Source organism: Dermacentor andersoni, chromosome 8, assembly GCF_023375885.2.
Source record: "Dermacentor andersoni chromosome 8, qqDerAnde1_hic_scaffold, whole genome shotgun sequence".
NCBI classification, from domain to species: Eukaryota; Metazoa; Arthropoda; class Arachnida; order Ixodida; family Ixodidae; genus Dermacentor; species Dermacentor andersoni.
In genome coordinates, this window is record NC_092821.1 from 79,234,129 (window position 1) to 79,258,676 (window position 24,548).

The following is a 24,548-nucleotide window of genomic DNA, read 5'->3' on the forward strand; positions in this document are numbered from 1 at the left end:
ACGAGCTGTTTCTGTATAGAGAGAGAGGGAGACCGATAACAAAGAGAGAAAAGGCAGGTAGGTCAAGCAGACGAGTTTCTGGTTTGCTACCCTACACTTGGGGAAGGCAAAGGGGGAACAGAAATAGGTAAGCGGGATAGAGTGATCTCTGCGTCTGCATGCACCAAAGCGCTTTGAAATCAGTCAAGTCCAAAAAATTGCTCCGCCGATACGTTAATCTGCCGCAATTCTGCTGTCTAAAGCTAATCTTGGTGCTTCTCCATAGCTGGTGATGAATGTTGAAGTCACCAGTGAAGACCAAGGAGCCGCTGGGCGTCAGTAGTACGTTGCAGTGCATGGTGGCAGTATATTGTTAAGCTAAACCCCAGTCTTTGGACTTCATTGCGAATAGAATGATGCGGGTGATCGAGGATGCTTACGCAAGAGTTGCAAGTACTTATATGAGAGTATCCAGCAATTGCGTTGCACTTCGCGCTGACGCAGTGTGCATGTTATTCCAGAGCATTCGACAAATAATCATCTGAGACCGGAGCATTATAGCCACTTGCCGGTCTTCTTCGGGAAATTTGTCATGAAACCGCGCTGTGCACTCTACAGCCGTGCGCAGCTGTGGAACTTGTTACGTAGTGTACAAGGGTTCCACAAAAGCTGTATTTCCATAATAATAACTTTTTTAGATTGATATGTAACATAACAATTTTGTCCGCTTTAGATGTACTATTAGATGTGATTCACATAATTGTAATATCATTTTTCAATTTCTAATTACAGCTTTCTAAACTAGATAGCGTCCTTTTTTCAAATGTTTCGATTTTTGCCCCTTTTTAATAAACCATTGACAACCTACACCAAAATTTTCAAACCAACAGTCACTATATATTAGGTTTTTCTTTTAAATGCAACAAAGCTTGCCAAACTTCATGCAGTGGCTGCCGAGAACAACGAATTCTACTTTTACATGTATTTAGATAGGAGCACCCGAGCTAAAGCTTCCTCTTAAGTCTGAAATGTGGCCTGTTCCAATAAGATAGCATGTATTGGAAGTTTTCTTGCAGCCACCCGTCCTTCAAAGCGGCAGTGATAAATAGTGCCCTTCTCCGCGGCCTACTCCAGCAGCTTCAGCCGCAGGTGCATTACCAACAATGTCACATTGAATCGGTCACCACTGAAAAATAGCGTTGTGTCCGTTCTGGACTAACTGGTGTGTAAGCTCTCCAATATTGAATACGAACTGTCCACGTGTCAACGACGGAAAACTTACAATAAGTACTTCGGTGCCACCTCGTAATTAACAAAATCGACAAATTGTCGTGGCTGTTAACTATCAATATTTTCGGATGTTTATTAAATGTGTGTGCAGGAGTAGTTGGCATAATGGATGATGCCTACTACACCTTCTCGCTTATGCATGACGGACGGCGCGCACTATGTCAGACGTGTGCTGTATATCAATCAACACTTGGTAAATAGCGTGTATGGGTCACTGTATCATATATTATATTAACGGAATAGAATTGAAAAGCTAGACAATTTACTCTGATCTGCTATAACGTCAACCGTATAGATCAACTCCCATATCAAATTTGTCCACATTCAGTGATTTAGTGGATGCAGCTTACAGAACCGCGATATCCGTTCTTGATGCAGATGTATTAATTTATGAAGTTCCTGCTTCTATCTTTTTTCGAACTTTCGAATTTACTGGAAGCAAAATCTACTGTAGATCTACTGGAAGCGAAATCAAAATTTCGCTTCCAGTAGTAACTACAATTGAATTTTTTTTCTTAAGTGCAACAAATTTCATTAAAATAGGTCCAGAATTTATCTCCGAAAAAGGTTGTTGCGTTTCACATGTATTCGAATAGGCCACGTCGGAGTTCGGCCCGAGCTAAAGCTTCCTCTTGAACAACTACGTTCCGTTAGAGCATTTTAATGTATATTAGGTCCATAAATCACCCAGATCGTCGAAATGGTCCCATAATTGGCTAAATATGAACTATCAATGGATAGCTGCACACTGCAGTGTGATCGGACATGAGCACGCCGACGTGGACACACGGAGACCGTTGCACGGTACCTGCGGTGCACATATTGTGTTCTTTTATTTTTCACCTGATGCAAATGCTCTGCCTAGCTGTGAAATGTCGATGCTGACATTTTGCACTCGCATTATCCAGATGAAGCCTCATGCGATGGCATTACGCGTGCCTAGTAAGCAAGCTTTGTATGCATCACAAGCTGAAGCGCACAAAAATATCGTGGACTGGATACACCGTAACATGATCAACAGTGATCAAAGAATGCATGTTACCGCGAGCAGACGTTTTACAATGCAAGTTCTTATGGGCTCTTTCGAATGGTGGTTTCGGTTTGCGATAGATTCCGCCGCCGCCGATGCTGCAGCTGGTGTCCGGTGTTCATAGCAGGTATCGCCAGGAATGTAAAAGAAAAAAAGATACCAATTTCCCGCAGGAATCCATCCTGGGCCCGCTGTGTGAAAGTCAGCTACACCACTGAGCCACGCTAGAGCTTTATTTTCTTTATTGCATGGAATTATGAGTATTGTCAAACCAATATTGTTCATTACATGTGAACATACGTGAGAACCAAATGCACACGTGGTACGCATTACAATGAAAGTTCCAAATTCGGGCAAACACAAACGCCCAGACGCTATTAGGACTTCATTCATTATGGAGAAGCCGAATGATCGACAGGCATGCCGAGCCACCTCGCTCGACAATGTCTAACTTTGGAGAAAAGACTGCTCAAGTGCGTAGTGTGGCTGCTACCTTTGATCCCGTACCTAACCCAGCCACGCCAGGGCTTACTAGCATGCAGCGTTACAATGCCTGATAAACGTGTCCTAGCGCGCGAGGAGACACGTGATGCTATATGGGCGCCGCGAAGCGTCGATACGTGCACATTTTACCTGGCATTTTGCGTATTATTGCACCAGGTAGGACACCATGTAGCAGTTGCACAGGCAAAGCAGTTTGAAAACATTTTAGGAAGAAAAAGAAGCTTAGGGAGATGTATACGTGAATTGTATAAAAGCAGATGTTGTCTGAGTGAAGATAGCTGGCTCTGTGACTATGTCACCGCCACGTTTTCAAAGGGGATGCCAATAAATCATCACCATCACCAACATTAGCATTGTATTAGGCCACTTGTCTTGCAATGTGAGAGGCGCGCTGCGTAACATCGATACGTGCACAGTTTGCATTGCAGTTGGGTATTATCACACGAGGGAGAACGCCATGTGCAGATGCACAGGGGAGAGAAGGTTTGAGGAAGGAAAATAAGTTTAAGTAGATGTATACAAGAATGTTACAATAAATTTATATTACGTACCTAATTAAATGAAGGTGGCTAGGTGACCTCAGCATCACCATCAACGTACCATTCCACTGCTCAAGGGTTGTGACATGCTCACCACGTAGTCTGCATACCTGTGTTTACTCTTCCGTACACTTCGCCTTCGCGTCATGTTAACCAGGTGATACGCGCATATCACGCAGTGCAGTGACATAGCTCTAAATTTTGCAAGCTATCATGTATATAAAGCACTTGCGCACGACACTGCGTTTGTACTTCACACGCGCGAGAACAGTGAAGGCTGGTGTTCATAGCTGTCCATTATCTTATTACTTCATTTTGAGTACTTGGCTGCACGCAAAAAGCACAGCCATGATTGTCAGGACAGCCCTAGTTTATCTTATGAGACGACAGACCAGACCCACGGCTTTAGAAGAGTGTACAGTGGTGGACTCGTACGTATGGCATTTTTTCTTCATATTCATCTCTCCCCTCAACTACTTCCACTAGCTGACCCCCTAACGAAGAGGAGCCCGTCAGAGCATGCCACTGCTTTGGTTAACCTCTCACTCTTTCTGTAAATAAATTTTATATCTCATGTACGCATCTGGCTTCGACATATGTTTACAAACAGAGAAGGGGAGAAAGATCTACGAGTGAAACAGATGCGTCACATGAGCCTATTGTTGAGGCGTGTCTGATTGATGATTGCGGTTTAGAGGGGTCACTACATATGGCTAGAATGACTATAAAAGGGCGAAAAGAATCGATCCGGAGCAGTGCTTCACATTTCCTGCTGAGGAGTCTGTTGAAAGCGTAAGCTTTTCGTTTCACGTTAGCGATGTGCTGCTGTTATCGTTACCGGGAGACAGCGTGTGAAGTAAACAGAGAGTTAGTATCCACAGGCCATTCTACCAAACCAAGCAATGGACGTAACCGCCATTACTTATATTATCTTCTAAATAGTCACGTATGGACGGTTTTGATGCTCTCCTTGCCCTTGAACTAGGTAGTTCACCACAGATATTGGACTAGCAGTGACTTTGTTTCCATTCCTAAACTATTTTGATGAGCAAGAAAGAAAACAAATCCTGTGATTATCGCCACTTTGATCTCTTTCTGTAATGCAGCAGCCTAGACTAAAATAGCATGTTCAATGATCAGCCGTTTTTGATATCAGAAAACAGCCTAACGCGGACGCGCCTTGCACATTTTTTCTTTAAGTTTTAACTGGTGTGGGTCATTGAAGCACCCTTTGCAGACGCCAAGTGCACCTATTTGTCGTTCAGGCGAACGTAAGCATTCGTTTCCTATTAGCCTAAAATCGCTGTCGACCCAGCTTTATCTCCGTGGAGGTTAACTTCAGACAGACTACAGAAATAAAAAAAGCCAGCTTGCTAAACTGACTGCTGTCATTAGACTTGCCAAGCAGTTTTACTCTGATATTGCCCGCTTGAACCGTCACTATGCCTCACTATTGTCCGGTAAAACGCTGTAAACAGAAACGTAACACGGGAAATAATAGCCCTGCATGAGGCTACAGTATTTGTGGAGTTTTTCGCTAACGTTTAGCAAATAGCATTACGGTCGGATTATTTCTTTTTCCAAACCCAGAGATTTTAATGCGGCCAAACATGTGTTAGTAAAATTTGTAAAAAAAATCGCAAAGCCAGATATGGAGCTTTGAAGACATTGAGCTAACAGTCTTATGAAACGCCATTTGTTATGTTGTAGCTCTCAGTGGGCAATCAGTACGGCCCGTTAGCTATAGTATTCTCGTACGATAATAGGAGGGCCTTAGCAGCACTTTTTTATGTGGTGGAACAAAGTTTTCTCTCGATTCATTCCTGAACGAAGAGGGTACTGAGCGTTTTGCAACCAGAAAGCACCTAGAGACACACAGCATTCCTCAGGTAGTACCTTCAGTCTCCTCTAGTAAAACGTAGACAAAAGTGATGAATGAGCTGGAAGCGCAGTTTCTTGAGTTTCGAGATCTCTCCTCATGTTATACGCATTTTCTGGTGCATCTGTAACTGAAAAATTGTATGTATCGTATTGCTCCAATAACTTCTTGAAAATACATACGCAGCGTGGCCGATGAGGGGTTTATGGTAGGGGAAGCTCATGCCCTTCCTCATGAAATCATTTGTTAAATGCGATAATTTAGACTGTCAGCACATACCACTAAATGATGCTGCTATAAGTTATAAAACCGTTAACGTAATAAACAAGTCTATGTTTGTTAAAAGGAGATCCAATAAATATATCTATTGATGGAAGAGTACGAGACGGCTAATTAAATTTAGCTCCTTGTATTAGAGCGTTGCCATCGCATTAGGGCATTGATGTTATTTTAAGTCTCGAAGTGAAAGTTTACCACCTCTTCCAAGCTCCACGGATATCGTGAGAACAGCCGGTATAAAATTTTCGTCAACTCAACGTAGAGAAAGTGTGATTCCATCGACAAAAAAGACTTTCTTTTTGCGCGGTTCTCAAATTTAAAGTGTTCAAAAAGTAGGTAGGAGCTAGAACGGTTGGTGTTTTTCCTCGCTTGAAACAAGAACGTAGTATATGACACCTGTATGGTCACTTCCTACCAGGTGCACAAGACTGTCGGTATGCAAGGTATCATGAAGCTTTCAGTATTCGTGGCGCATATTTTAATTGCTGCAAGCGTTGTCGCAGGCCAGAATGGTTACGAATACGAAGACGAAGAACAAGTTGAATGCCCTATAAGATCCGGAAGAAGTAAGTGTACATATGTCTATGGATTGCCTTATAACAATTTTCGAGCTTTTATTGCAGTGTAAGAAATTGCGATACAATGTGTTTTAGTGTTCATTACAGTGCCGGTGGAAGCAGGCAAACCAATGAATTTTTATTACCTCACCAACAACAATTGCTAATAATTCATGTAAAAAATCAAATTCATGTAATCATAATATACGTAAGTTAAATGTATGCACGGTATCATGAAACTTTCAGTATTCGTGGCGCATATTTTAATTGCTGCAAGCGCTGTCGCAGGCCAGAATGGTAGCGAATACCAAGACGAAGAACAAGTTGAATGCCCTATCAGATCCGGAAGAAGTAAGTGTACATATGTCTATTGATTGCTTTATAACAATTTTCGAGCTTTTATTGCAGTGTAAAAATATTACGATATAATGTGATATAGTGTTCATCGTAGTGCCGGTGGAAGCAGTCACACCAATAAATTTATATTACCTAACCAATAATAATTGCTAATAATTCATATAAAAAATGAAATTCATGTAATAACAATATAAATAATTTCGTGTATATAATAAACCAGCATAAAAATTAGGCAGGACATAACTCTAATGTCTGGTCGTTAGGCAATGCGTTCTTATTTTTAAAGAAAGGCGCTGTCCAACGCAACGCCTGGTAGGTACAATCTACAGGTCTCTTTATTTACACATTGCAATTCGGCCATGGTTTCAGGTTATTTATTTCCTTCTGCGACTGTCTAGATCTTCCGAGGGGGTGCATTTTACAACTGACTAAATGAGCCTTGATTGCTTCGGGGTGACGCCAGTTGCCTATTGCTGATATGTTCATATTTCACAGTATGGTTTTCAGTTATTTACGAAGCACAACCGCTCTTGCTAATGCCAAAGTACCGCGTGCTGACAATTTCCGGCTGATAATATCGCCAGGCACTATGCGCATACTACGTAAATCATGCGCGCTTACAATGAACACATGTAGGCAAAAATGTTTCTTCAAGTGCACCAGTCCACAAGGCTTGACTAGGTATGCATGCCAGTTTACGGTGCGAAAAAGGTGCTGGGTGTTCCAAAATGAACACAATGTTAACCTACAGAAGACTATATGGCGAAAGTGTGCGACTGCACTATCGATGGAGGTTAGAGGAAATGGACACTAAAGCTGAAGCACGATGCTTCAGATAAATTGCTTTAACCAGTTATAGCCTCAACTATTTCCTTTAAGAAACATTGAATGTGAAGGCAAGAATCAGGCCGGCAAATTAGGAAAATTAGAAATTGTTCGCACATAATTTGCTACATAAAGTGAGATTTCTAGGCTGGTTCATACACCAGCGAAATGTTCATCTAGAGCAAAACAAACCTTTCATATTCTCATAGTTTCTCACCGACCACACCAATGCTTGGTGGGTGGGTTGCATTGCATTCTGACTGTTTAAAAAGATGGTATTGCAAAACAGCAACTTAAATTTATGCTTCTGAATAGATGCAGCCGCACGCTTCTTTTTTAGGTGTTCACCCTCTCTGAAATCATCATGCGCTTAGTGTCGTTCAAGAATTACAGATGACAACATGCCAAAGTGTCTTTAATAAATAAGGACATAAGACATAAAACTGACGATTTGTCTGGTTTTGCCGTTCCATTTCTTGTTATGAACTGCGATTTGGTATGTCACGAATTCGTGACAACGTGTTAAAAGAAAGCAACAATGCATTAGTATCTTTGGCGTGCCTCACGCAATTTTCAAGGACTAACAGTGCGTGTACGCATGGTAATCTCTAACCGTTTTCCGCCGACCTGCATCACTGATATAGTCCCCAGTAGAATGGGCAGCGCATCCAGCTGTTCTAGCGAGAGAACATGCTTCAAAAGCAACCGTCACACCAACTTGGGTAACTGATCATGTGGGATTGTGTGCATAATAATTCGTTTTGACACATCCCACGATGACTGTCGACGGTAACGTGTTAGCATTGAATCAATACAGACACGTCCTAGTGATGCCATCTAAAGGGGAGCGTCTAAGGGAGCGTCTAAAGGGGAGACACTTGTTTCGCGCTTCACAGAGAACACATGGTCCCGTCTAGCGCCTCAATCTAGCGCCTTTCAAATGCGTGGCAAGCTGGTGCGTGCAGACGCTGAGGGACGCGCGATGCGGCGACCGGGCTCGTCTCTCGCGCTACTTTCTCGGCACGCTGCGCCATCTAGTGGCACTGCCGAGAAGTCTGGGCAGGGGGTCCGAGGCGAGACGCGTGCATCGCCGGTGCCTGCTAACACTGAGAAATGTTCCGGCACACTCAATGGCACACACTAAGCGACCCAAGGTGGCACATACCCTCTGCATTCAGAGCGCAGCTAGCTAACTCGCTGGTGCGAAAGGCGTTCTCGGAAAAGCGGCACCTATCCTGCGCAGTTTTGGCGCAACGTGCTAGTGCGTTATGTTACTGTCCTTGAGGAACCCTTGTGAGGTGGGCTTGATTCTTCTCAGCATCTGAGGAACTTAACGGACCTTTTTTTGTGTGCGTTACGCTTTGTGCGAGTTGGTTGTACATGATTCTTCAGAGACTTATGCGTGCACAAAGACAGGACGTCGAATGAAGGGACACACAATGTGAGCATTTGTCAAGTCGCAAGTTGGCATTAAAGAAATTCAATGCAAACCAAAAAAACTGAGTGAGTGGCACATACCCTGTCCTCCATGTAGGCGCCTGGGTGTGTCGTCGAACAGCGGTACCTACCTCATCCCGCATTCTACGTTACCCATGTAGGCGGTAAATACGTTCATTGAAGCTGCACGTATGTGCCCATTGACACATACTCTGTGATCCAAGTTGGTCCGATTGTTGGCTTCGAACCCCGTAATTTCAGCATAGGGCCGGATGCGCTACCCATTTGACCACGCACCACCCAGAAACCTAGGTACCCTGAGGCCCAGGAACACTTGGCGCATTCTTGCGCCGCTACCGCAAAGCCTGTGACGGCATCCGAAATCCATGGCGCACCCGTGCCTGCTAATGCTGAGAAACGCGTCATGCGGCAACCGGGTTTGTCTCTCGCACTCGTTTTTGACTCGCCTTGCCTTCTAGTAGCATAGCGGAGATGTCCACGCATGACCACCGAAACTAGAAGCGGGGCGAGCCGGTGCCTTCGAACACTACAAGAATCGATTGCGTAAATGTACTGTTCACTATTGTGGACAGCACATTCTACGGCGCATATCGTTTTCAGTGTTTATTCTAATAGTTCATATTCTACATGCACGGATTGTTACTGATATGTTTTGTTTAACGGCCTTTCTTTCAGTCACAGTTGTCATTTTGTGTAGACGTATTTGTGACGCAATAAAGTGTGTTTTGTTGCAAACGCTCTCTCCAACTGTTTGTTCTGCCGAGTGCCGTGACAGCCCAAGTTTTTAGGTGACAACATGGCGACCCTGTATGGATTACTTTAAGTCTGTTCCGTTCCTTGGTAACCAACACATGGACTTGGAGACTTTGATAGACAATGCCGTAAATTTGGGATAATAAATATCGTAGGTGCTTGTTCATGGTTGTGCACAGAGAGCATTTGAGTGTCAGGCTAGACGGGAAAGAGTAGGAAGGGCCTGAGAAGCAAGGAACAGAAAAAAGACAGCGATTGAACAAAATCAGAAAAGAGCATGCTATACTCTAGAAAGACAGCAAGAGAGAAAGAACAGAAATATTAGACATAAAGTTCTCAAAATAGAACTTTATTGGCGCGTCAAAGATCGAAAAATAGAGTGAAGCAGAATACAGCCAGGCGTGACATTTCATCATGGATAGTTAAACGAGTAAACGTAGCTGGCTTCTTGTAATAGTTGTAGCCACAAAGGTCAAATAGAAGAATCTGTGTCGCTTTCGAATTACAGCGATGCTGCTAATGTGTACAGCAACGAGGAAGGTATTGTTAGCCGTGAAGAAGCTCCACGTGTTTCATCAGATCGAAACTGATCAAAGAAGCAGAGGAGCAAACAACATAATCTGTGAGAGCTGCTATCTTGGCCTGTGCGAATATACAGTGACTGAAAGTGATGATATTTCCACTGTTTAGTGCGCGGGTGACGCTACAGCAGTCACGAATGATCGCACGGATGACGCAACAACTGATACGACTGAAAGAGATCGCGACTTTGATACTGAAGAAAAACGCAGTGCCCTTCCGCTCCATGAAGAACGATCACCAGCGAAGCTTTGTATGTGTGCCCCTTAATGTCGAACTGCACCTACGCTGCGGGTTGGGCCGGTATTGCACTATCTTCAGGATTGGCCCACGCATGGAAAATTCTTAATGGCTTCTTCACCTTTGCCGCGGGTCAGCACGGTACTACGCTATCTTTGGGACCAGCCCACGTATGAAATATTGTTGGTCTACCCACGGACAGGATCCACCAGATCTAAGTCATAGACAGCTTCGCTATAACAAAGCAGGCAGGATGAAGAAATGGACAAGAACGTTGAGTCTTAAGTCCGAAATCGACATTTGGCGTGGCTACACAACCATGTACGGCTAGCTTTCCCATCGTCTAGCTCCAGGAGAATTTACGAGTGGGACCAGACCAGCTAGCGCTGTCAATGTCTACTGCCATATTGCTGAATCTGCAATATTAAAAATAAAGATGGCAAGACGATCGTCTTCGCATGACAACTTGTTATTAGGAATAGTAAAGGAGGGACATCGAGACACCAACACTGAGTTTGCAGACATCGGCCAAACCTGGATTTTGGGCTCGCAAGTGGGGAGCGCCGATTGTGACGCAGGCTCACGAAATAAAGTCGCAATTTCGCTCGAAAGGTAAAGCATCTGTTCCGATAGCAAATGGGTACACAGCTACACGAAGTAAACATATCAGTTTTATCAGCCGCATGAACTTGAAAACGTTCTCTTACTAACTGAATCAAACAAGCAGGATGTCAGCGTGCACAAGCAAAGATGAACATGTCACACTCGATGAGCGCGGACACTGGCTGCAAAACGCCGGACGCTGGTGCGAACAGGCGAGGCAGGAGCAGCGAGTGAAGTGACCTTCGTGTGGTCTATCGCGTCAACGCAAGAGCGCCGACAACAGAGAGCACAGAATGGTTTGAGCCGTCTGCACATCTCTTTCAAGGTACGGCGCGGTCGTGCAAAGTACTCACTTGTTGGCGCAGTCGAAGCCGCCCCCACTTCCTCTCTCGCTGCCTCCCCGCATTCCTACAGATACGGCGCACCAGAGTGAGCCGCGATCAATCATCAGTCGTTCTGGCACGCTGTCGCGAAATGCGCAGTTGCTCCCATCATGCCCTCCCATCACGGCCCTTCGGGTGACGGAAGACACGTTTGCTTTCCGCTTTCTCCTTCGAGGGCGCCGATTTGACGCGCGATAGCTGGCTTTCCTTGAGTGCTTTCACTCGCACATACAGCATACGACGCGCGGTGACGCTGTTATCGCCCTTTGACTTTATGCGGAAGACAACGGCGACGATGAAATGCGCCGCACTTCGCGCGGGAAACCTGTTGACGTCCCGTTTGCCACCGAACTTGCCATACATGCGATTTAGCAGTTGCGGATACATGCTCGTGATTTACAGGAGTACAAAAGGAAACCCGCGAAAACGAATATACGTACATATATATGTGATGTATATTTATTTATTTATTTATTTGTTTATTTATTTACAATACCTTACGGACCCTATGGTGGCATAGTGTAAGGGGGGTTATAAAATCAAGGCAAAAAATAAAAGTAAGCCGCCTTCTGAAGTTTAGTACAAAAGATATGCCTCAATGTAGGGCTCATCAACATTACTACAAAGATCACAACATGAAAAAGGAAAAACTGAAGTAATGAAATGCCACAAAGGTGCACTTCAAGGAAAGAACACGAGTAAATTTAAAATACAGGAAAATTAACAGATGAAGGAGTACAACACCTGTATTGATATTTCTGGAAAAAGACACAAAAAAGCAATAATATTGACGCAAGATGATTTCAAATTACGCGCGCCTGCCGCTTCCTGAGTCCGTCCAGCTGTTTACTGCTACCTGCGAAAGATAGCGGTAGTGAATCGCGCAACATAAAGCCCCTCAATCTCCCAAAGTAGCGCCATTCACTTCCCTCCTCCTCCGCTCGGCGCGGCCTCGACGGTGGCGCCGTCGGTGGTGGGCCTGCCGTAGCAGACGACGGCTAACACGCTACGGGAGGAAATCCGCGGAAAAGTTCGTTCGAGTCCTGCGGAGCAGTTTTTTCAATCTAGATCTTGCTTTGTCAGTCGGTAACTGGCCTTAAGAATGTCGTGTCGGATTTGCGGAACAAATAGAGAAAAGCACCAATATTCAAGGCGTATTTAAGGCGTAAAGCGCGCGCACGTTGAAAGTTCGTGTTGCTGAAACACGACACAAGCACGCGGTGTGCTCAGACACGCGAGTAATTACCAGAGTTTCAGGTTTTGACAGCGTGAAAGTATGTGCACGTGGTTTCGTAGGTTAATTTACGTACCTGCAGGATACTTTTGTTCGGCCGTGGCGTGAGAGATTGCGATTGTCTGCGGTCAGCAATGCCTGGCAGCAGGGCCGTTTCTGTTCCGCGCCTTTTACAGATGTACGTAGCTCATGCACAGGTTGTGGTGGCCATGAGCAACGTTTTCACACATAGGCGGTATAGATAATTTGAACAACGTACCAGCATATGAAATCGTTATTTATTTATTACAGTGCAAATGGTTAGAATCTGATAGAAAAAAAAAAGAAGAAACTTGATGGGACAACTGGAAAGAGGTTCAGAAAATAATTATCCCCCTCCCCTCATTGGCACCAGCAACACTTTTGTTGAAGTGCTAATTTTATCTCTGTATACTACGTGCGTCTGTATTCTTTTGCGTTGTAAGTTTTCACAAGGAAGCAGTGTTGCGTTAACTGGAACAGTCAAGGCACGCAAGAGAGAAAAAAAGTTGATTCTTGGGTTTTACATCCCAACACCACGATCTCATAAGGCACGCCATAATGGGGGCTCCGGTATAATTTTTTTTCCAGCTGGGGTTCTTTAACGCGCCCCCAATGCACTGGACACGGGCCCGTTTCGACACGGGCGTCAAAAGAAGAGGTTGGAGGAGCCGTGGCACTTACTCCACAAAGCCGCGCGTTCTTTGCCACTTGCTCGAAGTCAGCCCGCCCGATCTTGTGAACCCACACTTTTCTTCGTTTTGCGTTGCGCGCGGCGGATGGTAAAGCAAAAAGCTTTTTGCCGACACTGGGTCTGTTGTGGCAACCGTACGCGCAGCAGCACGGCATCGCAATTAAGCACTAGGCCCTAACACATTGTATAACACTACCGCGCTCCTTCAAATCGCCTGCCGTACTTTCGTCGCGCAGGCCCAAGAATGGGGGTCGCAGCGCGCTGGAAAGAAAAGATATACAAAAGCGCGGCGCCTGCTCTGCGTCGGAAAGAAAAAAATATACAAAAGCGCGGCGCCTGCTTTCACGTGACACCGATTGGCCAATCGGGGAGCGGAGGAGGATGGGGCGACAGGAGAAGTGGAGGAGGAAGCGCCTGGGTGAGCGGGGTCGCGGAAAGATCTAAGAATGGCGCTACTTTTGGAAAATTGAGGGGCTTTAGCGCAACACGGGCTCGCAAGGCACGCACAATCGGAGCAACGTGCCATCAGCGCGGGACTCGAGGAAAGAAGAAGAGGTGCGGGTCTCTTGCGAAAAGACTGTGGACGTTCTAGCGAGGCTCTCGTTTAGCTGGCAACTATAAAATTCAAACAGCTGTTCAAATTCAAACAGTTGTAAGTTCAGCGCCGTGTTTGTCTCCTCCTCATTCTGGTCCTGTCGTTTAGCGCTGTTTGAATTTTATAGTTACCATGCAACACCAACTCGCCCAATCCGCTGCCCTTCTCTCGTTTAGCTGTTTGTCGGGCACAAGTTCGCCCAAGGTAGATTGATTAAAGCACCGTCACTCAACTGTGCGTTACAATATATACAGGGCATACTAGTGAGCACGTGACGTAGCATAAAATAGCAATTCGTAAGAGCGAGATAGCAATGCATCAATAAAAATAAAAGCATCGCAAGAAGTTTGAAACCCATTGCCAAGTGCAAGCAACAGGCGATTTGTAAGTGCCATTATGAAAAATTCTCGTGTAGGTGATGACGAAACTTTTCTTGATCTGACTCGGAAGCAATGTGATCAGGCAAATTGTTACAGAAGCGAATGGCTGTAGGCAGTGCGGAAAAGTTAACAGCATGTGTCGTACCGTACATACGCGCAAAACTTAAGTGGTTATTTAATCGGCGAGATGCGTTTCAGGCGATCTGGATATGCAGTGTGGATTGTGTGGCATTATAAGCATATTTGTGAAACAAGGATACCAGAGCGATATTACGCCGAAGAACTAAAGGCTGGAGGGAATGATCGAGTTTCATTTGCGTTATGCTGTAGTGGTGGCTATAATTAAGTGAGATGAAACGGACAGCTCGGTTCTGGACTGAGTGACGCATGTCGATTAAGTAGGTAGGATGTGGGGACCAAATGGATGATGCATACGCTCTAAAAACAAAGAGAGTTCCGGGCACTCTCTTTGAGGGAGTAACTGCTTGTCCCATATTTCACTGTTTTCGAGAGTAGATTGACCCTCTTTGCAAGAGAATAGGGCAACTCCTCCTGACAGAGTTTTGTTACTCCACCGCAAGGGAGTGCTAATACTCTTGGGCAGAGTGCTAATACTCTCCCCACGGGGAGTGCTAGTACTCTTCTACAGTGCTAATACTGCCCCCCAGGGGTGAAAGTAGTCCTCCAAACCGAGTACTTCTACTCCTCCAAGCCGAGTGTTTCTATTCCCCCAAACAGAGTGCTTGTACTCCTTCAGAACAGAGTGCTAGTACCCTTCCCAATAGTGTGAAAGCACGTTGTAGATCCATGGTCGCGTTAGAAGGGATTAGCAATTCTTACATGTGGAGAATATTTGATTCCTTCATAAGCAGCTCCTGCCCTTTTGCTTGGTCAATGAGATGTAATCTGTAGTCGCCGAGTTACTCACATGAAACATTTTCTCTTAAAACGTCAAAATCTTTATTGATCAGTTACAAGACAAATCGAATAATTTGAGAACCATACTGACCAACAAATAAAATCTGATTACAATGATGCCCATGAACTTTAGAACACGCCTTTTCATAAATCATACGTATCTTCTCTAAAGTTTCATCAGTAAACGGCTCTCGCCGTGTAGTTCCGGACTCGCACGTGCGCAGACGGCTGTGAACTCGGTTAGGCGAACCCTACTGCCGTAACGACGACCTTCTACAGTTGCGAATACATGCTCGTGATCTAGAGGAGTACAAACAGAATCCCGCAAAAACCAATATAAGTGCTAATGTAGAATAAATAACTGGACGCTAACTAGGACTTTTTTTTACTTGATGTAAATCTGTATGGGAACATTGCAACTGTTGTCGTTAAGTTATGTTTTTTTTTGTTATTGTTTGCTTGATACTGCTAACCTTCTCATCCCTTCTCCTTTTCCTTTATCGCTGCAATTTTTTTTTTGTTGGCGGTGGGGCTCTCACTAGAAACTCAGCGCGAGGCATGTTGCTAGAGTCAGTTTAAGTCCACTTTGTATATCTGAAATGCCTGAAAACATGCTTGAATTATCCGCGGTATACGGGTTTCTATGATCGCGGCAGGTGGCATGGCATAGTATTTCTCGATGGTTCTAACATCATTGTTTCAAAGCCTCCCACACGCAAGCGGCCATAAACGCGGCTAGATACACGATATATTTTCGGCGGAATTGAACAACATTTAAAAGGAGTGTGAAAAAAAAAGATAATGAAAAAAACTTTCAGCGCTTACTGCGAATTCACTAGTCGATTCTGGAGGGAGGTACGCCAAACAGTTCACGGTCTCGGCTGCCAGTCCCATGCATCGCAGAAGTCTTTCCAAACGAGCCGGAACTGGTACTGATGCGCCTTGCAAGACTGCGACGTCGGATGTGGACGTGTGTAGAGCATGCTTCCACAGAAGCTCGCTGGCGCCGTCGTGGCGCAGTGGTAGAGCAGCTCACTACCGCTCCGAAGGCCTGTGCTCGATCCCGGTGGGACCTGGCTTTTTTTCCTTCTCATTCCTGAAAATATCTGCGAAGCATGCCGGCGGCGGCCGCGCACATCGCCAACCAAAATGGCTATGGAAATGAATCCATAACAGCTTGCGCTTTTAAACAACCACCAAGAGCTGCCACGACAACGTGAAGCGTTCGTCCCAGCTATGCCACAACTTATAGATTAAACAAATGTCTATGTAATACGGCCGCGCTTTTTGAAAAAGAAAGGGTCTATGTTGTTGTAATGAAAATTACTAATGTTTTACAGCGAAGCTGTCTATGACTACCCTCCAGAAAAATCATAATGGAAAACAGAAAACGCCTTGCTTCGAAGTCAAATTTCTCGCGAATGCTCTGTAGCTCTCAATTTAATGTAGGTATCTCGAAAAAAATTTTACTGGAATTGACCAGTAAGACAATTGTATCATTACGCCGAGTTTCATTTACTTGTCATGCTTAGTTTGTTCACGGTGACGTTGGAAACATTAGAGAATTCTCGTCTGCTGTCAATACATGGGCACCTACGGAGGGAGTATGGTAACAGAAAGCGGCTTTAACTCTTGTTTAATTAAAGCTATCTAAAAACTTACATGATAAGTAGCCGCTAAAGCGGCTGTAGCATGACACCGAGTTTCATTTACATTTCACTATTAGGTAGTTCACAATGAAGTTGTAAATATTGTGAAATTTCTGTCTGCTGCAAATACATAGGCTTCTACGGGATGGAAACGGACAGCCTCTTGCTTGTCCTCTGGAATAAAACTCTAGTGCTTCTAAGTTTCATTCAGCGAATTACCTAGCAAGTATGCTAAATCGAAAAATATATGCAATCGCGTTTTCTTTCGTGTACACCTTCTGGGGATTTGGGGAATTCGACGCGCCATTGTGCGGGCGCATTTCACCTTGTTCTGCAATCCTTAAGCCACATCGTTCTCGCTCCGAAAGAGCTGTAAGCGGTGGCGCTCCACTCGCGGTGGTTCGCGGTGAGGGCGGAGCTAGTGACGTCACGAAGCGGCCCCTGGTGGCTACTGCCGTGACGGTAGCGGCTCTTTTTCTCCTTGGGACGGCGCTCGGTACGTACATGCTTCCTCTCGTCCGCCGACACCTTTGTGACTAGGACTGAGCTCACTCACGGTGCCTTTGCCCGTGCGGGGAGCGCGTACCTCGTATTGTTCCTATCCCGACGCCAAGCCGAAGTACGGGTGCCTAGTGCTCACGCGAGGTCGTACCGCACCGAGCCGCACTCATCGGAGGCCCAAGCCGAAGGAGATTGCCCGAGCTCTCGCGAGTTGGCCCATCGGTTATCGCGAGAGCAAGTAGCATAGCCGCCGGGACTTTTCCTAGCGGCGTGTCCCAGCTTGAGCCTGTGCTCTCGCAGCGACGTTCTACAGGCGCCCCTGACTGTATTTTCGCCCTTGGTGTGGGACCCCTTTGGTTCCCCGCCGTCCCGGGACCGGGCGTTCGTGCAGTGTTGGGTGCCGTTGGAGACAATAAAAGTTTCCGTCAACTTAGGGCAATACTGTGTTCTTGCGTGCGTCGCTCGGTAGCCCCTTGTGGCCTCAGCTCGCGCGCAGCGGCGCTACAGGCTGACGGCTGACGCGGCCCTGTGGCTCGCTAAGCTCGAGCCCGCGGTGGTCGGTACTCCTGTGAGACCCGAAAACCCCACAACCTTTGGACTGCGCCCCGGTAAACGCATGTCGTCGCTTGCATGAAGGCACGGATAAACGGCCACCTGCGCCTAAACGGCGCTCCGTCGCAACTGTGTCGACAATACCTGCGTATTTAGAGTGACGCTGTCAAAGCCCTTCAACGGTAGCTGCAAGTATGTGGCACTTAATGTGTGACGTAGGACGCGGCTAATATTTCTTTGTATTTCGCATATATGCCATAAGCATTATAATATTTAGAGTCACGTACCACCAAAACTCCATACCAACATTACTTATACCACCATAGCAGCTTCGCTGGTCAACCACCTCCTCTTCAATTTTTTTTTCTTAGAACAATGTCGCACGCATATCTTCTATATATGCATGATCAGTAGCGTTGAAAGCCTCTCTATTTGTTCACTCGATTATGCGACTTATTGATACAGGACTCATTTTTGTTTACATTACGAGCAGATGGATGCGTAGTCTACGGAAAGAACATTGCGCCAGGAAAAAGCTTGTCTCTCGAAGATCCTTGCATTAATGTTGAATGCAGCGCCAATGGCCGGAGGCTTACAGTCGAAGGGTAAGTATTTTAGTGCTTTTAGATGGATTTACTTCTGTGAAAGAATCAGTTTCTGTTCTTGGGATGTAAATAGTATGGGGTATCGAAAAATAATTTATGTGTACGCAGGGCAAATTGAATTTGCATGCCTTCAGAATTTAAAGTTTTCAGGATTTATTCTTGCCCTTGCAACATGGTGAAGAATGCAGAAAGCGAATGTTTAGCTTTAGTGTGCAGGTATGTCTTTAAGACAAGTAGGGACAATGGAGGCATCCCTATAACGATTATATGTCCATTGGGACGGTTAAAACAATGAGATATTGTGTTGCTCTGAAGTCTCTGTTCGTATAAACTGATACACACATGTATATATATATATATATATATATATATATATATATATATATATATATATATATATATTGTGAGCATTATTTTACCCTTTCATCTTCTTCGTCTGTACGTATTCATCATCATGGCTAGCGTCATCGTCTTTTAGCGCGCGACCTGCGAAACAAACCGTTGAAGCTGAACAGCTATCTCGCAAGTGGTGGAGGTTGCTTTCGATCCCTTGTTCCTCTACGCCTTCGAGTTTCCCTGCAGCTTCGTTCAGGCCGCCGCTTGTTCCGCCTTTCTGCCAGGATGCCCCAAGAAGATCCTCCAGGAGCCTCCGGCATCACCGTCTCTGCCCCGCCGGCCGTTCCTTCATGGAGCATCATCATGCGGCAGCGCGATCCCACCATGTTCGCTGGCCTTCGTAGTGACGACGTTGATGACTGGCTGGACAATTATGACCGTGTGAGTGAGTCTAACCGGTGGGATGATATGCACAAGCTGTGCAACATCGCTTTCTACCTCACTGACGTTGCCAGGGCTTGGTTTCTCAACGACGAGAGCCCCTTGCCTGACTGGGCGGCATTGAAACACCAGCTTCGGCAATTTTCGGCCCTCACAACGTCCGCTCTGAAGTCGCCAAGAAAAGGCTTGATGGGCGCACACAACTTCCCGGGGAAACATACACCTCTTATATCGAGGACGCCCTCGCCCTTTGTCGCCGTGCAGACGCCACGATGACGGAATCTTATCGTGTCCGTCATATCCAAAAGGGCATTCCCCAGGTCGCGTTCAACGCACTGGCGATCAAGAATCCAAATACCGTTAACGATGTGATGGTGACTTGCCAACACCTGGATGCTCTGCAGGCGATCCGTTTACAACGTGTCACCGGTGACGCGCCTCCTTCGTCGGATACCGACCTGCGTATGCTGATTCGGACTCTCATACGCAAATAGCTCCAAGCGTGCGGTGTGCAGAGTCCTCCCGTTCTCCAGCCTCAGCCTTCGGTTCCTGGCTTGCGCGACATCATCAAAGAGGAGCTGTCCTCCATGACCTGCGCTGCGAGCTGTGGCCCTCCTTCGCCATCCACCTCGTACGCTCAGGTTGCGGATATAGAATCGGCGTTCGTTCGGACAGCGCCTCCTGCTGCTGCTACTGCCCCCAACCATCTGGCGACTCTACCACTCCGTCAGCCAGCCACAGCATTTTACACTACCCGGCCTACGCCCCGCCCTATGTGTTATTATTGTGGTATTCGTGGGCACATATCGCGTTTCAGTTTTTCCAGCTCGGACAACTCTTGAGTGATGTGGTCTACATCTTCTCTAAGTTGCTCAAAACTCAAGTTAACAAATGTTATCGTAGCATTACTTTCTTGCATTTCATTTATAGGCTTCTTCTTGCCATTAGCTACGCCCTCCATATCTGCTCGAAAGCAGACAGAGATATTGGGAAGTTAGTGAGAGATGCAGATCAACGCCTTCCCGAGGTTTTATTCTAGTAGTGACCTCTCACTCAGCGTGTTCCAAAATTCTGGTAATGGATTTGTACTTTTAGACATGGAAAAAACAATAGCGCAGATAAATCCAGATCACGATTACAAACATAGTGCCTGCAATCTTAGGCATGTACCTGTAACATACTACGAAGTGGCTGTATAGGTCACTGGATTTGTTTGCAGCATCTTCGATCACCCTGATCTGTGGCGCGTCGCCTGTTGTACTAGCTCTATGTTGTAGCTTGGTGCGCTGGTCCATGCAGTCGAGGAGGCTCCTGCGCAACACAGTCACTTGTCGATGCCTGGCTGATTGACTCGTGCTGTAGTGCAGCAAAGCACCATACGAGGAGCTCTGGTGCAAGTGTTTCGAGCACCGATGAAACGCCTCTATGATACAAACTGACCGTTTAGGCCACTACACTTGTTCGCAGCTGTCTGGATCAAACTGCTCACCCTTCGAAGGGCGTTTCACGCACTTTCCGGGTGGTTGGCTGTATATTTATCTAGTTGTCTATAACTGTTTTTCTGCCAACTTGGATTACCTTGTAGTCCATGGTCTAATAGGTAGAGCATCAGGCTGCGGACTTGAAGAAACACGTTGCAAACTAGTCGTCGGGCCACATAGGGTCCTGAGTATGCGGCATTGAATATTGGCACATATTTGAATACACCTCGTTAACCCCAATTTTGGTCACTTGGCCTATGCCACTGGGTTTGTGTGCAGCTCTCCGGTGGACGTATTTCACGAGAAGTTTGGCCAGTGCGTCTGTGGAGCAGGTTTTGTGTGATTCTTCAGTGACCATCTTCCACGCCAGCTCGGGACACTGGTAATGCGCCACTGGGCAGATGATTTTAATTAAAGAACGTCTTGAAAGCCAACTTAGGTCGCGCCGCAGGTGTCATTAGGTGTATGCCACTCTTCATTGAAAGCTTTCTCGCCAAGTTGAGTCATTGAGTGTGCAATACTGGTTATGTGCCGATCTTGAATGACTAAAAAAGTCCTTGCAATTTTATTTGCTCCAGGGCGGAATTGTGGCCGCGTCACATGTATAGAAAAGATTTAGTCTTATTGCATATCTACGCTTGCGCAAAGCACGTACTTGGTAGCGGAGCCCCTAGATTGGACGACGCTTCCATTATGACGCAGGAGATAGGAGCACAATTGCCTACACCCCTCATGCACGACGCTTTTTGGAGATGGCCATACAATGTGTCGCTACCATCGCTTCAAAGCTAATCGCACAAACGTCCATATTTATCGTGCGTTGTGTTCAAGCGAATTTTTTTTACACTAGGAGACTATTTGTCAGCTTTCGTGTAGAAACAACGAGATTTGTGCCTTGCAAGCAACATAAAGGAACTTTGGTGAGAGCATGCATGTAGAGAGCGCTTTATTCCAATGTAGCGCATGTTGTGGCGATTCCTGGACAAGTCGTGGAGCTGCTTTAGGCTGTCGCAGATAATAATCTCCCGTCCTCATGCATTAGTACCCTCAGTCGAGATGTTGCACTATGAACAATAATACCAGTGGCATGACTTACACTGCGACAGCACTTCTATTAGTGCAATGCGCTCGTCCATAATACGCTAGTCTTGAACGTGTTGGGCTTAAGTGTCATTAGACGCCAAAACATGGAAAGCACAACGCGTCACCCAATTCGGAGGCTCGAACGAAGTGAATGCTGCACTAGAACTCATGATGGAAAAGTTCAGAAAACACGTTTGCTGTAACACTCTGTGGCGAGGACACGGAATTCAAACCTCCCGTATAATGTGGCGCAGATCAAACTCGAACACTATATGCTGTTACGTTCAAAGACGCATAACGCAGCAGTCCATGAGTGAAAACAATACCCTGAGAATATATTGTCACTCCGTGTTCCCAAATACCGTAGGCCTGTTCTTTACCAATAGCAATAACACTTCGTTAGCAATATGAACAAGCTGTATGCGTTTTAACGCCCGCGGTAACTCTGTGAGGTGCTTCTTGGTGTTTTTTTTACGTCAATTGGGCTTGCCGACCTAATTGAACAAAATGGGGGATGCAGATAAAACGTGCGCTTGTCTTAGGTTGAAATAAATAAATACGCTGAGAGGTTTCAAGCCTGCAATGTGTCCTTTTTCTGAATGAAGGCTACCATGAGAGGGTCCGACTATTCATGCGTTAGACGAAACAGAGAGACGTTGGGTATGTCGCAAAGGTTATCCTGCGTATGATTTTGGACTCTTGGCGTCATGAATAAAAGACGCACGCGACTGCTTCTACAGTTCACAAACGCTGCAGATAATGGGAGTAATGTGGCTTTGAGGAAAGCGAGCAAATTCCTAATGTTTGCTTGTCTCTGCAGGACAACAGCAATAGCAGCACCTACAGTACGAAATGCATGAAATATCCTAATGCGTTCTGTGGATCTTTCGCCTACGACCAGGAGCATACTGTATTACTCGACTTGGTACAGCAGTTGTGTGCATCTTTTGTTCCTTATTATTCTACTCAGTCGCTAGTTATACTCCAAGAAATGTATTCATCGCTGCCAACTACCTCGTCCGATCGCAAGTTTATAAATGTGACCAAACCTAACAGGTCTTGTCGGGCATGTCCTTGTTAGATATGAGTAGAGCTCATGCAGGGTGTCTGCTTTTGCGCAACAAATGCATGCTTCATCACGCTCCCGTTTGACGCGTAGCTTTGTCTTGGGAGTTTGTGTTTGGTTCTTGTTAGTTTTGCAGGGTAAGGAAATATCCTCCGAATTTTTTGAAGGATATTTTCTTTCTTAATTTACACTGGGTGTCGTACATTGTTACGCCAGTTTAGTTAGGAAAATAAAGAATTACGCGGAATATTCGTACTTTTATTCTTGCTTATTTTTGCTCATCTGCAGAAGATATGTGGATAATTTGGAAATTCATAACCATAAAATAAATAATAAAAAAACACATCATAGCAATGACCACTATTGACTGAGTTATTGTTTGCACTTAATAATTTTAGTTTATTCGTTTGTTTGTTTAATAATACTACCAGCTACGTTTCCGCAGCCAAAGCAGAGGTGCACATAAAAAGAGAAAAAGAAACCTTTCATAAAGCAAGATGATCTCCTAATACAATTCAAACCTAGCTATAACAAACAAGCAGAGCTACACTTCTACGCAACTGCACAGAATATTAGCTCCGATTTATAAGGATAATAAGTTCAATACATCTGCATGCATACTTATTGCTTCCGGCATTATTCATCTTGTGTTTATATAGAACATGGACAACAAATGTGCGTGTTGTTGTGACGTCCTTGGAGAGAATTTAAAACGTTCATTTTCAATGAAAATTACTGTCACTTGCCGCGGACCGTCAGGTTAGTGGTTCATTCAATGTATATCTCATCGACTTTTCCAAGTTATGCTTTACGGTTATTTGCTCCACTCTCAGTGCTCAAATGTAACTGAATTCTCACATGCAGGTGCTCGGAAAGCGGAAATATTTGTCCAGGGGGACCCGTGGCTAAAGGCAAAAAGTCACTAAAATGGCCGTTTTGCTGTGCAAGATGCCACACTCCGGACATTTCTGCATAGCCGCCCTCTCTCCCACTACCAGTCGCATGCCGTCCAGGAAACACACACGTGCCCAGCCTAGGCGCTTCTCGAGGTTCTAACTGTGCAAAGCAGTAAACCTGAAGCTTGCTTCTACCTAACGCGCTGCTCTTCCTCTTTCTCCTGTTGGAAATATCTTCACCTGATCTTCAAGGACTTACAAGGGAGTCACAGGAAATACTTTGAGAAAATTTCGCGCTGTCATTATGTAGCTCGTAAGCTTCCCTTCTAAAGATAAAGAACATTGCTTTAGTAAACCGGACATACGTGCGTCCTGTGTCATGCTTTGCATCAAAACATCAGAGATGGTTTTCATTAATTACAAGGATGCCTTTCATCCTATTGACCACGTCCATATCTCATCTACAAACGTCCTTCGCTTAATGCTGTACAGAGGCTTATATCACGCTAACCGTTACAGTTTGTGGGCAAAAAGTGCAAGCTGCATGATGTCCTGAGAGACTTGTATAGTTCAACTCTTGTCTATACCAACTTCACAGAGCGGTTTAATAAATAGTATTATTGTGATTGGCGATGTTAGGCTACTTTATGAGCTTTTTGGCCGCTGTCTGCCTGTCTGTACGTCTATCCATGTGTGTCTCTAAACATCTTCCCGCAAATTTTGGTCACTCGTTAGGTAGCACCTAGTAAAATGGGTTGTGTAACACGCTTCTGTGCGCAAGGAACAGGGTTTCGAACCAACGGTCACACCAACTTGAGTAACTGGGTATATAGCATTGGGCACG

At 45.4% G+C, this 24,548-nt stretch overlaps 1 protein-coding gene across 1 annotated transcript; it reads left to right on the forward strand.

Moving 5' to 3' along the window:
- Positions 1-4,084: 4,084 nt before the first annotated feature.
- On the forward strand, positions 4,085-24,064 carry LOC129386742 (uncharacterized). Its single transcript, XM_055074940.1, has 5 exons — positions 4,085-4,134; positions 5,919-6,066; positions 6,346-6,408; positions 18,290-18,401; positions 23,673-24,064. The coding sequence occupies exons 2-5, from the start codon at positions 5,937-5,939 to the stop codon at positions 23,782-23,784; spliced, it is 417 nt and encodes a 138-aa protein (XP_054930915.1). The 5' UTR covers positions 4,085-4,134; positions 5,919-5,936; the 3' UTR covers positions 23,785-24,064.
- The last annotated feature ends 484 nt before the right edge of the window (positions 24,065-24,548 follow it).